Source organism: Phaethon aethereus (assembly GCF_964289735.1).
Source record: "Phaethon aethereus genome assembly, chromosome: 4".
In the NCBI taxonomy this organism is placed as follows: domain Eukaryota; kingdom Metazoa; phylum Chordata; class Aves; order Phaethontiformes; family Phaethontidae; genus Phaethon; species Phaethon aethereus.
In genome coordinates this window covers 48,507,833-48,522,873 of record NC_138578.1, presented here as the reverse complement: position 1 = coordinate 48,522,873, position 15,041 = coordinate 48,507,833, and the positions used below count along the sequence as shown (strand labels likewise).

At 39.3% G+C, this 15,041-nt stretch overlaps 1 protein-coding gene across 1 annotated transcript; it reads left to right on the top strand.

Annotated features, from left to right (window-relative positions):
* Positions 1-498: 498 nt before the first annotated feature.
* RWDD4 (RWD domain containing 4) lies at positions 499-11,473 on the top strand (the record flags this gene model as incomplete). Its single annotated transcript, XM_081999153.1, has 7 exons — positions 499-522; positions 874-954; positions 3,441-3,550; positions 3,660-3,804; positions 4,574-4,688; positions 5,670-5,719; positions 11,417-11,473. 7 exons carry the CDS (start codon positions 499-501, stop codon positions 11,471-11,473), a joined length of 582 nt encoding a protein of 193 aa, XP_081855279.1.
* Between the last annotated feature and the right edge of the window lie 3,568 nt (positions 11,474-15,041).

The window sequence follows — 15,041 nt, the reverse complement described above, 5'->3', positions numbered from 1 at the left end:
GCGCGGCGCCTTTGCGGCCCGCTCCGGCTGCAGGAGCTCCCCGCTGCCCGGCGCTGACACGGCACCAGGCGGGACCCGGACTCCGCCTCGAGGCGCCGCTCACTCCGCTGGCTGGAGCTCGGCACCAAGCCGGGAGCGACCGCGGCTCACGGGAGGCGTCACGGGCAAGTCGAGGGAGGGCCGCCGCCTCAGGAAGTGAGCGCCGGGCATCAGAAGGGCAGCAGAGACGACCAATCAGCGCCTCTGTCTAACGCCGGGCCAGTCAGGGAGCGCCCACCCGTCTACGTCACTAGAGAAAGAGCCAGTTAGCTAAAGAAGGAAGAGAAAGAGAGACTAGGGGAACCGGCCAATGGAAAGATAGGAAGGAGGTGACGACGGGAAGAGGAGACCAATAGCAGCGAGCGACCGGGTGACCCCTGCTGCCCTCAGGGGAGGTGTGTCCGTAGGGCGGGGCCGCTCAGGCCTCCCCGTGCGACACCGGCGGGGCCGCGCCGCGCCATGGCGGCCAACGAGGACCAGGAGGTGAGTCCCGGGCCCCGCCTGCGCTGGGCGGCGAGGCCGTGAGGCGCCGCTGCCTGAGGGAGAAGCGGTCCAGAAGGCTCCTCCACCGCGGACTCGGGGCTGGGAAGGACCCCATCCGTGTGAGGAGAGGGACCTCGGAGGGGAGGCGGCCCGGGTGGCGGGCAGCGGGAGGGAAGAGCCGGCCGCTTGAGCGGGTGAAGAGGCGGGGACGAGGGAGCCGGGCGGCGGCCGGGCCGGCGGGGCTGGGGGCAGGGCGGGAAACCGGCACAGCTTCGCAAACCGACCGCGGTTGTGTGCGAGCTTCGTGTTCGGGCTGAAGTCGGTAACCGCCTTCTCTGCTCCTTCCTGCAGATGGAGCTGGAAGCGCTGCGCTCCATCTACGAGGGAGACGTGTGCTTCAGGGAGCTGAGCCCGGTTTCCTTCCAGTACAGGGTAAGGCGAGGTGAAGGTCTGCGAGTCGCTGCAGCGCAGGCTTCGCCTTGGAGATACTCTAGTCTCTTGTACTTGATGTGCCAGGGTTTTTCTAAAAGAAATGGGTATTCGAGGTGCAGTAAAGGCTAGATCCGTAGGCTGTTGTTTCAGGATCTTTGGTACGATGATGCATGATGCTTCATGTTCAGGAACCTGCTGCCAGCGTGGGTTTATTATCCCTTAGCTCGGCATTCTACTTACATGTCTATGTACTGCATAGCTAGAACTGTCAAACTGGCTGAAGGAGCCAGCCTGCTGAGTAACACTTAAATTAGCTGGTCAGAAATGTCACTTATAGAGACACTTACATGTAAAGCTTTGAACCTTCCTTCTTGCTCAGTTTCGAGGTTCTAGGCTCTTGTCCAGAGGTAGCTGACATGCCTTGTCCACCTGCTAAGGAGAAAATCCACAAAATGCTTTGGGCACATGCACCGCTACAGCCTGCTCAGGAGAGATATGCAGGGAGTGCTAAGCTTGAGATATGCAATTAGATTGTAGCATGAAATTTTTGCCACCTTTCTCAAATTTAAAGACCTGGAAGTTCTGCTGAGCATGGACTGAGGCAGATCTTTGGACAGCCGGAGAACTTTACTGATGAAAACTTAGGCACCCGTGGGACAGAAGGGAAATATGCCTGTAGTGAGGAGGAAGCATCTAAAATCACCTTTACATAACTTCTGAAGTAACTTCAGAATAACATCAGTAATTGTAATGAGATATAGGTCAATTTAATTAATAGCCCTTGAATCCCATCCCTGTAAGTGTAGCCTTCCTTGACTGATAGGACCATTCTTTGTACATTTAATTTCCTCAAAAGAGTAAACATGACATGCCTACAAGCCTATAGTGTATCATTCTACATTTTACTAGCTTTGGTCATTGCTATTATTTCATTTTTATTAAATGAAAAATAATTGTCAGAAGTTAGGAGAACTCAATTTAAATATTATAAAACTTAGTGTCAGACAAAGGCAATAATACGTCTTTGCCATGGCAAAGAATTTGTATTACAAGAAGGCATAATGCAGTAAGTGCATGAGAAGGTAGAAGGAATTAGTATGGCATTTTTCTGAGCTTCATGTCTTGCACATGTCTTACATACAGAAGACATATTTTGTAATCAGTGTGCTAAGAAATTAGGATTAAAGAAAGATTTTTCAAATATTGAGAAGATGTAGCAGCATCATTTAAAGTAAGGTTGCCCAATTTTTAGGTTGCACTGACAAGGAAGAGCATGGGCATGCAGCTTTCTGTATGGATTTACTCAGCGCACAGACAGTGCTTTCCTGAGAGAGCTCTGTAAACCTTACCACCACTTCTTTTCTTGGTAGCCGTGGGAAATGGACTGCAACACTGTAGATGATGTCTTGAAAAATGTTGCAGATTCTTGATTTAAAGTCTTATTTATTTCACCTCTAAAACAGATGCTTCTGAATGTCAGTTAGTCCACTCAGCTGAAATAGACACTGTAAATAAAAAAGCACCAGCTTTTTTTCTTTTCTTTTGCTTTTTTTTTTCTAATTTAAGTACAGTAGCCTTACCTTGATTAGGACTTTTCTTTTGGCTACACTTCATTCCACATAATTTGATGAAGCCAGATTTTGACTATTCTGTAATGAGGGAAATAAGGGAGAATTTTTGGGTGGTTTTAGAATACAAATTTAACCAACTTTGTTGCCCTGGTCTTCCAAATCCTTGTGTGAAACAGTTATTTCTGTTTGTACAGTATGCCTTTGGTAGCACCCATACTAGTTTTAAATTTTAAAAAAAGATTTGTTTTTTATTTAATTTAGCATACTTGTAAGGATTGTATATGTAATTTGGGTTCATTAAATGGGTTTGATATTCATCATTATATTAAAGTGTGCTTTTTTTACATGCTATGATGTTTTTAAGCAGTCTCATTCTACTGAGTTCTTAACTCTTACTATTCATTCTTTCTTATGGTGAAATAAAATGTCTGTAGGGCTGAGATGTAAATTTTGACATTCTTATCTATTATTTTCGCTATCTTAGGTCACTAGCTTATCATCTTTATTTCAAGACTGTCTTGTGGTTTGTTTTCATATTGCTGTGAGCTTGGAGGTGCCAGGGGTGGAAAGAAGGCTTCACCTTTTCTGTTTTCATATATGATTGTATAGTATTTGGCTTCCAGATGCTACAAAGTAGCTTTTAAAACCAAGCCATTAAAAAGGTAATAAAGAGAGCTTTGAATGTTTCTGCTGCTTTTCCTAGGATGAAAACTGCAGGGTAGAGGTTAATATTGATGTCAGAAATTCAATACTTTTTCTAGATAGCAGCTTTATGTTCTGATAACTCTATGAAAATATTGTTATCTTAAGGAATTTGGATAGTCTTACACAAGTGAAAGACTTGCTTATTGGCATTATAATCCTTAATAAGTGACTGGAAACTGTTGACTTATAAAGTGTTTCTTTTCACTTCAGATAGGTGAAAGTGGAGATCCTAAAGCCTTCCTAATAGAAGTTTCTTGGCCAGAAACATATCCACAAACAGCACCAGTCATATCGATGGATGCTTTCTTCAATAACACAATGTAAGTATTCGTGACAGCTTCACTCCCTAGCCTTGTATTTGGGGGCTTTTGGTTGACAAGCTTTTCTTCATCTGTCTAGATTATAGTTGAGTTTTATGACTTCTTTTAGATCTTCAGCTGTTAAACAAAGTATATTGGATAAATTAATGGTGGAAGTTGAAGCGAATCTTGGAACTGCTATGACATACACACTTTTTGAATATGCCAAAGATAATAAAGAGGTGTTCATGGAAAATCAGCCTGTTAACACTGTGGTGAGTAGATAAATTCATATTTTAATCTCTTGCTTTTAAAACTGCAAAATATTACAACTCTGAATACTTTATAGCTCTGTCTTTAAGTTGTTAAGCAGTATGTCAGGTATACATGTTTGTGGCTAAACAGTGACACACAGTACAGTGCCACAATGCTCTGTGGTCATAATTGTTATATTTAATTGTTACTTTGCTGTTAGACGAAAATGTTTGTGGGCTACTGTTCTGTCCCACAGAGTAACATAAAAATGGAGACTTGGAGCAGAAAGCAAAACTGAAGAGAGCTGAAATGGAGAGTAAAGGCATCTGCTGGGGGTGGCAAATTACTGCAACCTTCCTGGGATGCAGTGGATTGCATAAATGCATCTCCAGGGTCTTGAATGAGTCAGGCTGGATCTATTTGTGGCTTCTGTGCTGTGTAAGGACATTATTTGCCATCGTGGTGCTGCAGATGTGCTCTGAGGAAGAAGGAATGGTTTCCATCTTTGGGAAGTCTGAATCCCTTCAGACTAGATCACACTCCGTGATTAAATTTAAAAAGTGTAAGAGGTACCCTTTGCAACTCTGAAAGGGAAAATTTCCAGTCCCCAACACGTGTTTTTTAAAACTACAGTCATGATTATATGTTGATTAAAAGCTGCAGACTGGTAACAGTATTGCTTCTTTCTGACAGTCAAGGTATTTCAGTATGTCAAGTTCAGTAATCACGCACAGAGATATCTGTGGAGCTAATATGCAAAATAGTAACAATCATTTTTATCGTTCTCAGACTTCAGTAAGCAATAGTATTGCAAGTGGAACTCCTGATGTGCCAGCAAGTAAGAAAAAAGATAAAAAGGAACAGTTATCCAAAACCCAGAAACGAAAACTAGCCGATAAAACAGGTTTGTTCACTATAATATTGTTTCTTTTGAGCAGCAAGAGAATCCAAATTTTATAGCAGTGACATCTTGCTAGAGTGAGAATCAGCAGTCACTTGTCTATAAGATTAACTACTTTTAAGTCTGTAATCTCTGTTTTGCTTGTTTTAGCTAAATTATTCTTGCCGGAGATGTTAGTTCTGGTCAAAGCAACTTTCTATAGAGTAGGGGTTTCAAGATGTCATTGATTTCTTTTTTTTTTATTTCAATTTGTGACAAAAGTGAAATTTCAAAAAAATACTTGTGGAAGGAGAGCATTTGGGACTTCTAAAAATTCACTTTCAACAAAAGACATGATTTGTTGGTGGGGCCTCGCAAATAATTCACATTATTAAAAATGTAGTTTCTAAATGAAAGTATTTGTTTTGGAACCCAAAGTAAAACGTTTAATTGAGTTTGTGTCCTCAAAATAGAGGTGCTTCTGCAGGTACTTTATGCTTTCAATGAAATGGTAGGTTTTTGATTGAAAAGCATTCAATGTTTCAACTAATCTTGCTGATGACTTTTATGTGTTCAACCTTAATTTTTAATAATGACCTGGATAATACTATCCCATTGCAGCAGTGAGTTGTATCCTGTGATAGCAATTTCTGCATATGAATTACCTAACCTAATGTATAATTAGCAGATTAAATGTTGACCTTATAAAGGAAAAGCTGCATAAAATTCTGTTCTTTGACAGAATGCATTGTTGCTGGGCAGCCCAGCTCATGTTGGAGTTGCCTTCTAAATGAAATGTCAGATGGACTGAAGTGTTTTTATTTAAACAGAATGACTTTGAAGAACAAGATATGTTGAAGACATTAGTATCTGGTTTTGTCCTTATGGCTTTATAGTGGAAAAATTAAGGTTTTTGGATCTGCAGAATTTTGCGTGCTGATTTTAAAGAAAGGTGAAGATTCCCCTTAGCTTGTGTGTTGAAAATAAAACCTTCTTATTCTGCAGATAATAAAGGGGAGCTTCCGCGAGGATGGAACTGGGTGGACGTAATTAAGGTAACATGACTGTATTATATGCAGTATTATGAAAATACTGTGTATGTACATTAAAAATAATTTGTACTTATATCTGAAGAAGACTAACCTGATTTTTTTTCTTGCTTTTCTTCCTAACTTTGTTTGGATTTGATGTGGTGTCTGATTAATTTCTATATGCGTCCAGCATGTAAGTATTTTCAAGTTATCTTCTTTTAACGTTAAAAAGATTTGCAAGAGATAGTAAGAACTGTTGCTCATTTGGGATTCTAATTTACATATTTCTCAAATGCTTTAAAATGCTTAGTCCTTCTGAATATTAGAGTCAGAAGGACTTTGATTCCTCTTTGAACTTTGTTGGTTTAATATTTCTTTTTTATTTATTAAGCAATTAAATTTCAATTTTATGATGAGAGAGCTTTGCTAGCCAAATGCACTGCAAATATTTTGTCTTCATATGGCAACAAGATGTAAAATACAGTTAGTGGTGCTGCCACATTTTGGAGGGCAATGGGTAAGTGAGCAGAAGAAGGGAACTGTCCCGAGTGGGAGCACCTTGCTGTCTCCTACAAGGCTGAGTGTTCTCTGCCGCAACTCCTTCAGTGAATAATTCTTTTCTACTTGCTCCCTCAGCACTGATTTCTTCCACTCTCTTTTCTTTGCTGATTCAGTGGAAGTCAGTATAGCTGCTTGACAATTTTGAAAGCAAACTATCTTATTTTACGCAACTACAAGTAATTCTCGGTGTAAGACCTAACACCGGTTCCAGTTGTTAAATAAGAGCAAGTAAATGATGATGGTGGTTTCGGGCAGAGTCCTTCTGAGTTAAAAGTTGTTATTTGTAGTGGATGTCTTGGATTCCAGATAGATCTCACCATAGATGCACTACATTTAATAATTAGAAACTTAGCTTTAAAAAGTTAGAAATAGTAAATTAATGTCTCTTTTTGTATTGTGTAAATTTCTCTATGGGAATTCTCTCAGAGATGTGTGGAGATACTTTTTCCATTACTTCATCTTTTTTATTTTGGAGAGCTGATGACGGCATATTAAAATTAACTAGAAACAGTATGCTGAGGGTTTTCTGGGGTTTTGTGGTGGTGTTTTTTTAAAATCAACTTCCACATTCAGGAAATAAGCTAATTTAGTGTTTAAGCTTAAGAAATAATTTTTGATGCTTTTCAGTCTCTTGGTACAGTAGCACAATCAGTCTGTATTACTAATTAAATATATATGTGTTCTATGTAAGATGGAGATAATGTTGTTCTTGTTTCCTAATAAATGGAATGGCAGTCTAAACTTTGAATACTTTCTTTTTGTGTCTCTTTTATAGTTAAGCAAAACTGGTTCTAAAGATGATGAATAATGGACTTTGGTACAAGGAAACTCCACCTTTTAATACAGTGCAATTTTGGGTCACCATCTTTCTCTTAATAACTTTCATATTTGTCGAAGTAAACATTTTATAAAGCTCAGTTTCATAAAGTGCAAACCTAGTCAAACAAGTTTATCTAGAGACTATGTGGTCGTCTTTGAAAAAACAAACAAACAAACTTGCCTTAAATGAAGGTTAGAATGTGACAAAGGATATAGAGAGCCAATGTGGTGAAGTGAATAGTGCTATATGCAGTGTTTATTAATTTATATTTTACTCTGTAGTAAAATCCTGTTATAGTGAACCTAATGATACTGTAAACATTTCCTGATGTTCTTATTCCAATTGAAGAAAAAAGCACTATAACAGTGATTGGTCACTCGACAGCATAATTCATGAAAATAAATTATTCCATGGAAACAAGACCTTTGTCATTTGTTTATCTAATATGAATGTACAAGGAGAACATAAAAATTGTTATATTGCAATACAGACTAGAGCTTGTGGTCCCGTTTTCACTAGTTACTGGCTGAAATAGTAAATACTAGTGAAAGCAAGGCCAAATATTCTAGTCCACTCAAAAATGCGTGGTTATAGCAGGAGTATGTCTTCTTTATTCTCTACGATATCCATCTGTTAGTCTTTCTCCAGTGTGCATCTTTACAGAAGGCTGGGTGTCTGAGGGGAGGGAAAAGTGCTTTCTCACACGTGTCTCAGTGAGTGTTGGAATTTTGTAGCTCTTTCATTGGAGAAATGGGCATTCCTTGGCAGGGTTTGCTGACTGAGTGGTGGGACAGTGGAAGTCAGCGCTGCCAAATGTGTTGGGAGAACTTTTTTTTTCCCTGATCTGCTCTCTTTTATCAGAATGAGAAGTCATCTCTACTATGTGATCAGTTACAGAATACAAGATGCCTTAATATCCTTTATTATTTTTATTTGGTTTGAGATGAACTTTAATAAATGCCTATTTATCTGCTGTGGTATGTGTTTATTTTTTTAAAATTTCATACTGCCTACTGCACTTCTAGGGCCAAGTTTGAACTTGCAAAGGATTTTCTATTACAAAGAAAGCATTTTTAAAAATTGGTGGAAGAATTATATCTTCCCTCTTTCGGTATATGTTTACATGTTCTTCAGGGTAGCAGCTGTGTTTGTTGTTAACTGAGAGTCTCATAGGAGAGAACAGGAGAATATCCACGATAGGATACTCTCATAGGAGAATATCCATGACGTTCAGTACACACAGCAAGTCCAGTGTCTCTTTGAAAGAGTGCGCTCCACTGCACGTGCTAGGTGCAGCACTTGGTGAGAGGGACGTTGAAGGCGCAGGCTGGATGCTCTGATCCGCGCGTGGTGCTAAGAGCCTTTGTAGCCAATGGAGGATAGTTCACGTGACCGTCATACTAGGACTGCGGTTGATGGAGTGGAAGTGTTTGTGCTACTGTCTGTGTCAAGAGGTCTTATATGCAACATATATTAATATAGTTCTCTTAAATTCTCTTAAGTTAGTTCTGTTTTACCGAAGGGGGATACACTAAGTATATTGCCTAATTACTGCTTGTCTTTTTTTATATATATATATAAAAAAAAAAAAAGAAAAAAAAAGTTACATGACATGTTGTGACTGCAGGTGAAGGAAAAAAAATGGAATTTGTTCTGTGGTTTTCACTCCTCTGAAGAGACTGTGAAGAGATCTGAAAGAAATGTGGTCTGTACTGCTGTCACCCAACAAGAACCTGTAGTTGTTACTGAACTACTCGAGTTACAATCAGTAAATGTATGTGCTTTCTCAATAAGGAAAATACTATTAATTCTTAAAGAAGCCTTAATTTCAGGAAGTTGTGATTTCTTTTTGAATTCGCATTTAGTAAAAGCTGGTAAAGTACACAAGGGAGGACTTTTTGCAAATGGTGCAGTCTTGCCTTTGACATAAGCTGGAGGCTCATGGCTGCAACGTGAGCAAGAGTGTGTGGCAGGGAGTAACACTGCGGGGCGAATTCGCTCTGGTGGTACACAGTGAGCCTGTAACAGGGAAGGGCATTGAGCTTTAGTCTCTGCCAGCATCAGAACGGGCAGGACTTTTTCTATTCACAACATCTCCAAGGGGAATTGACTTGTCTTTGCTAGTATCCTTGGTGTATAAACCAAGTTGCCATGACAATTTATCTGAATAGATTAGTTAGGGAGGGTGGGAGAAGGACAAATAAGAATTACATCTCTTGCTTTTATAGTGTTACTGTGGGTAACAGCAAGCTTGTTAACCTTGTGAAATGCCTGATTTTTCAGCTCCTAGTCTGCCTCGAAGTCACATGCTCTTGTGAAGATATCCAAGCAATCTCCTCTGGTTCTGTTAGTAAATGTGTTTGTTTGGAAGTCTAATTTCAAGGGAAATTCTTTACATTGGGAATGTATTGGCTCTTTGCTTCTTTGTAAATTTTGAAAGGTAATTTGTCTCATTAAACCATTTGCTTGTGTGACATGGTGGTTGGAACAGGGTTGTTTCAAGAATCTAGGTACTTGGTATTTATGGAGAGGCCTGAGCACTGACAACAGAGGGGAGGGAAAATGTAATTACTCTTAGCAAGAAAGGCGCAACTGTAAAGAGAGATCATGACTATTGAGGAAATTCTAAACACTCTTGAAAAATACCCACCACCACCTTTTTTTAAGTAAAAACCCACTAGCAGTGGAAAAATGGTGGTTTATGCTTCATTTCAGCAGGGCAGGAGTCTCTTCATTGTAGGGCTACACCACCTATTTAAATTCATGGGTTTTGTAGTAGAGCTTTGGTTGAGAAGACAAGTGTCAATACTAGTAACTGTAAAGTAAAAGTTGCAAGTGTCCAAAATACAGGATGATTAACAAGGAATTTTCTGGGTTATAAAATTTTCCATGCTGCATGGATACTAATTCCATTACTGAAGCACCAGTTGAAAGGACTTATTTTAAAATATATGTTTTATCTATAGCGTTGTTGCAGTAACCACTTGGAAATCTCATCTGATCAAGCGTAGCTTACATTTTTCCCCTTTTCAGATTTGTCTCTAAGAATCTTTCCTTGGGTCAAATTTGGTGCAGAAAATTGAGGTAGCAATACCAATGCTTCAATTAAGTTTAGGCTTTTTAACTGAGATTTAACTGAAAATATTTTTTCTCTTCAGTCTTTCAGTATATATTTAAATTTGTTAATATTCCTAATGCCTTTGAAAGTTAATTAATTTTAAACTAATAATTTTTTTTTCTTTCAAAAGTTTTCTCAGCAGTCTGTCATTTTGTGGTTGGTTTGCTTGCTATTAAGGAGGTGGGGAGTCTCTCCCTCTTCTCCCCACCTCTTTTTTTTTCCCCTCTGTCACTCCCTATGGTGCCCTGGAGCACATCACTAAGCAGTGCACTTTCCAGCCTCAACTTACAGGAGCTATTAGCTTAGGGTGTATGCAGTTTTTGCTATAAAATCATAGAATCATAGAACAGTTTGGGTTGGAAAGGACCTTTAAAGGTCATCAAGTCCAACCCCCCTGCAGTGAGCAGGGACATCTTCAACTAGACCAGGTTGCTCAGAGCCCCGTCCAACCTGACCTTGAGTGTTGCCAGGGATTGGGCATTTACCACCTCTCTGGGCAACCTGTGCCAGGGTTTCACCACCCTCATTGTGAAAAATTTCTTCCTTAGATCTAGTCTAAAGCTGCCCTCATTTAGTTTAAAACCATTACCCCTTGTCCTATTGAAACAGAGCCTGCTAAAAAGTCTGTTCCCATCTTTCTTAGAAACCCCCTTTAAGTACTGGAAGGCTTCCTTGAACTACGTTTTGTGGCTTATAGTACGGCACCGTAAGCACTTGTAGTTAACAGGAGAATGAGGGGGGAGAAAATGTTCATTCAACAGAGAAAATACCAGAAACGTGAAACTTCTGGGTGGACTGGAGGAGGAACTGGAGGGGGAAAAACATCCTCATATGCAAACTAGAAGAGCATAGGGGGTAAATCTTCAGTGCTGCAGGACAATACAACAAAACAAAATTAAGCTTACGGTTGCAGAGCTATAAATTCTGGCATGAGGTTAGGTTATGGTAAAAGACAAGATTTTCTTTCTGTCACTGTCACCTATTCTTTTACCAACATGGATTTGGCTTCATCTCAGAATGGGCCTGCTCCGTGACTGCGAGAATTTTTGTTTGTCTAACTGAATGCTTCCTGATACTCTCTTTCTGAGCCCATGGAAGCAACCTCTGGAAGTCTGGTGTACTCTCAGACAAAGCATACTGCCTAGGCACTGGAAAATCATGTTAGAATATTTGATGTGGGTGAAAGAAGAAATTGTTTCTCTTGTCTCTCCTTCATTCAGAGCAATGTGAGGACTCCAGATGGCTGAATTACACAAGACATAAGAGAATCTATATCTAGACACCAGTGTCCTATGTCAGACTGAAAGTTTGTCCTTCTAGTTTAAAGTTTTACATAGCTATCCCTTGCTACTGTGTCTGAGATTCATGCTCAGTTCATTCATGCTCATGTTCCTACAGTAGTATGTGTTTTACATGTTCATGGTTACAATACGGCAGAAATTTGAAAACTCTTACTTTGATTGCCTAATGCATGTTGCTTATGTTGTGAGATGGGATAAGGTCACAGCAATGAGAAAGAAAGCTAGACTATAACTGCACAGCCTTAGTGGGGAGGAATGGGGTTGTGTGCGTGTTTCTGAGGGCGTAATTTCTTCTGCAGTATCTTTATTACTGGTAATGATCAGTGAAAGGGAAAAGTCAGTCTAGGATGAGTTTGGAAGATATTAAAGAAAAGATAATCTTTTCCTTCTCAAACAATTATCTGCTACAGTGTCAACGAGAGGCGATAAACACAAACATAGTCTTGTATGGAGTCACTCTTCAGAGCAGGATCTTACTTTAAATCAAGTAAGTGTCTCTGTCAGTAATGCATTTTATGATTTCCTGCATGGAAAAACAAACGTGAAGAAAGCATTACTATCTGAAGAGCTGCTGTCTCCACTGTAGGGAACCATTTGATCTGCGCTTGTAATGATTCAACTGACCTTGCAGAGAGAGAGATTTTGTAGCAGGAAATAGGGAAAATGTAGAAGCCCATTGATAAAAAATACATAGCCTCTATAGAAGGTTAATAAATTTGCATAGCGTTATCAGTTTTGTGGTTTTCTCTGAAGACCAGCACTAGAATATTACCAGGTTTTAGTTAACTGGCATAGAGCATGATTACGATTTTTTTCCCCTCATGCCATCTGTCTTTAGATGATAAGAGTACAGGATGTAGTATAGAAATTTATTTTCTAGACTAAAATAGTGCTAAAGTTACAAATCCACTCAAAGGAAGGGAATCAATCATACTCAGAAGTAAGGATGTGACAGAATTAAAGCTGCCTATGTGATGTTTACGTGAGAAAAGAATGCATAGGATTACTTTCTTTCTGTCACTACATGTTTTTGGATTTTGTTTGTGGGGTTTTTTCCCCCTGGCAGTGTCCAAGTAGATGCTTAGTGCTTTGCTTCCTAGTGTCCCTGTTAGTAGGAAAGCAATACAAAAACCTGAGTTTTAGTATGCTCCTAAATCTGAAAAGGGAAGAAAGTTTTCACTTTGTAGAAGTAAATAAAGTAACACAACTTCCCCTGGAACAAAGTGGACATTTGAAACAGGATGACTAAGTATAGAGGCAAATGAATTTGTTTTAATAAAACTGACTGGATCTGAGTGGCTTTAGTGCGTGTTTTGGAGTCTGTCTCCATGCAGTGGAACTGTGGCACATAAATGCTTATGGATAATTTTAGGTTGATTATATAGCTACAGTCCATGTGATTAAGCATTGCTTTCAATAAATTTGTGTTACAGAAGTCAGTGCAGATTCTAATGTGTTATTAATGAGCTCTAGTTCCATCCCTTTTTGTTTGATGGAAGGAGAGGAGATACACTGCTTACTTCTCTGGGATGAAAGAAATCCACATGTATGCTGTCAACGAAGGCTACCTGGACTTGGTTAACAGGCATTACAGTCAGTCTGAAAGCGTTCAAAAGGTGAAGTTCTGCAAGATAACTGTAGTAGCTTATATGAATGTGGATCCACTATTTTTGTATATTCCGTTCTTTGTTAGCTTGCTTGTCGTGAAGTTTAAAATGCTCTGAGTGCAAGCAGATATATTAGCTTATTAGCTAGTGTGTGTATGCGTCAAGTGACCATTGGGTCTAATGAGTTCAAGGGCAGTTACCTTGTCTTTCCTAATTTCATGGCATGATGAGAGTTCTCTAACTGTTTTCACGGTGCATACCTACAGGTCATAGCCCTCCCCTGGTTTACTTCCCAGCATGGGCAAAAAAATGGTACTCGGCATCACTGCGTGTTTCCTTCATAGCTTTTATATAGAAAGGTATAGTGGGTGGGGGAGGAAGAAAAAAATTAATATAAACTACTGACTGGTACTGATGCCTCAGACCTGGAGCTAATTAAGATAATCTGTGTCATGTTGCCTGTAATATAATGCATAAGCTACAATATGTCTCCCTTCTGATTTATTTTGTCCTGTTTTAAATGTATATACTTGAGGGCCCTACTACAACCTCTGACTGGTAAAGATTGGGCAGAATCTCTTTGTGATCATCACAGTAATCTGTTTCACAGACACGAGCCCTACTCTGTTAGATGCTGTATCAGTGAACTCAGAGGAAGCAGGGGTGGTCAGTGTCTTGCAGGATCAGGAAATGGGGAAGAAACGTATGCTATGAGGAGACACACGCTAAATATGAAAAGCAAACACTGAACTTCTTTGGATAACTGTTCAGGGAGAGAAGGTGACAGAAGCATTGAAGAGGTAAAAGAAGGAGGGAGGAACAGCTTGAGGTCTGGAGCTTTAAGAACATGGTTACTCTTTTAAAAATACTGTTAATAAACATCTGTTGTTTCTCCACGTTTTAAAACATCTCTAAGGTATTTTAAAAGATGATAAAATACTTTTGAAGGTGTTACTGATAAACCACCGAGGGGAAGAAAGAATGTCACCGGAAGAAAGTTATACACATGAGGAAATCTGGAAATTTTGATTCGAAGCTGTGTGATTCGTATATCGAGCAAATGCAATTTCCACTATGTGAAGAGAGAGAGACAACTCTAAAATCTAGCTTCATCTTTCCTGCCAGATTCTGAGTAGTTTAATATTTTGAGCGTTGCATGCTCAGAATTTTATCTGCTGGAAGGAAGGATAGTGGACAAAAGTTGGATTTAGAGGTACATTTTGCACAGGCAGATTTGGCTTATTGGTATTTAAATCTCCAATTAAAGTGTGTGTTTTGTGAGTAGAATGGTTAAAATGTTATTTTCTATGCTTGTGCGTATATGCAGAATCTTGGTAAGGTGCATCGTTACATCATAGCACTTAAGTTATGAATGTACAAAGTATATGCCCTGTAAGAACATCTGTCTTATTTGAGAAACATTTATCCTCAGACTCATTCAAACCTTTTGTTACCATCAAATGCAGCAAAATAATCAAAATTGCAATGATTTTTGATTACAACAACCTGATCTCATTATGCTTATTTGTGTTAGAATCAGAGGCAGAAAGAAATGCATTAATGGAAGAATCCTATCCTCAATTACACAATTACTGTAAAGAAAGAGGTTGTAACTCCAGCTGATGGACCTGAGGTGGGAGGCTTCTGGGTAGTGCCAGAAGCAATGACCACAATGTTTTACTACATCTGGAAATTGTGAAGAAGTGTCAAGAGACAAGACATCAAACATTTGTTGTAAGGTTTTCAGAATCTTTTTATTTAATTTTGGAATTAAATTGAATTTATATTTTTAGGGTACAGTAAGTGTAGTACTGGTTCTATTATATAAAGAAGGGGCATATTGTAAACCTAGAATAATGCAAAAGAAGAAGGGATAGTGAAGCAAATTCTTGACTGATACACACTATAAGAAACCTGTTAGGTTGGCTTTTGTGCTGTA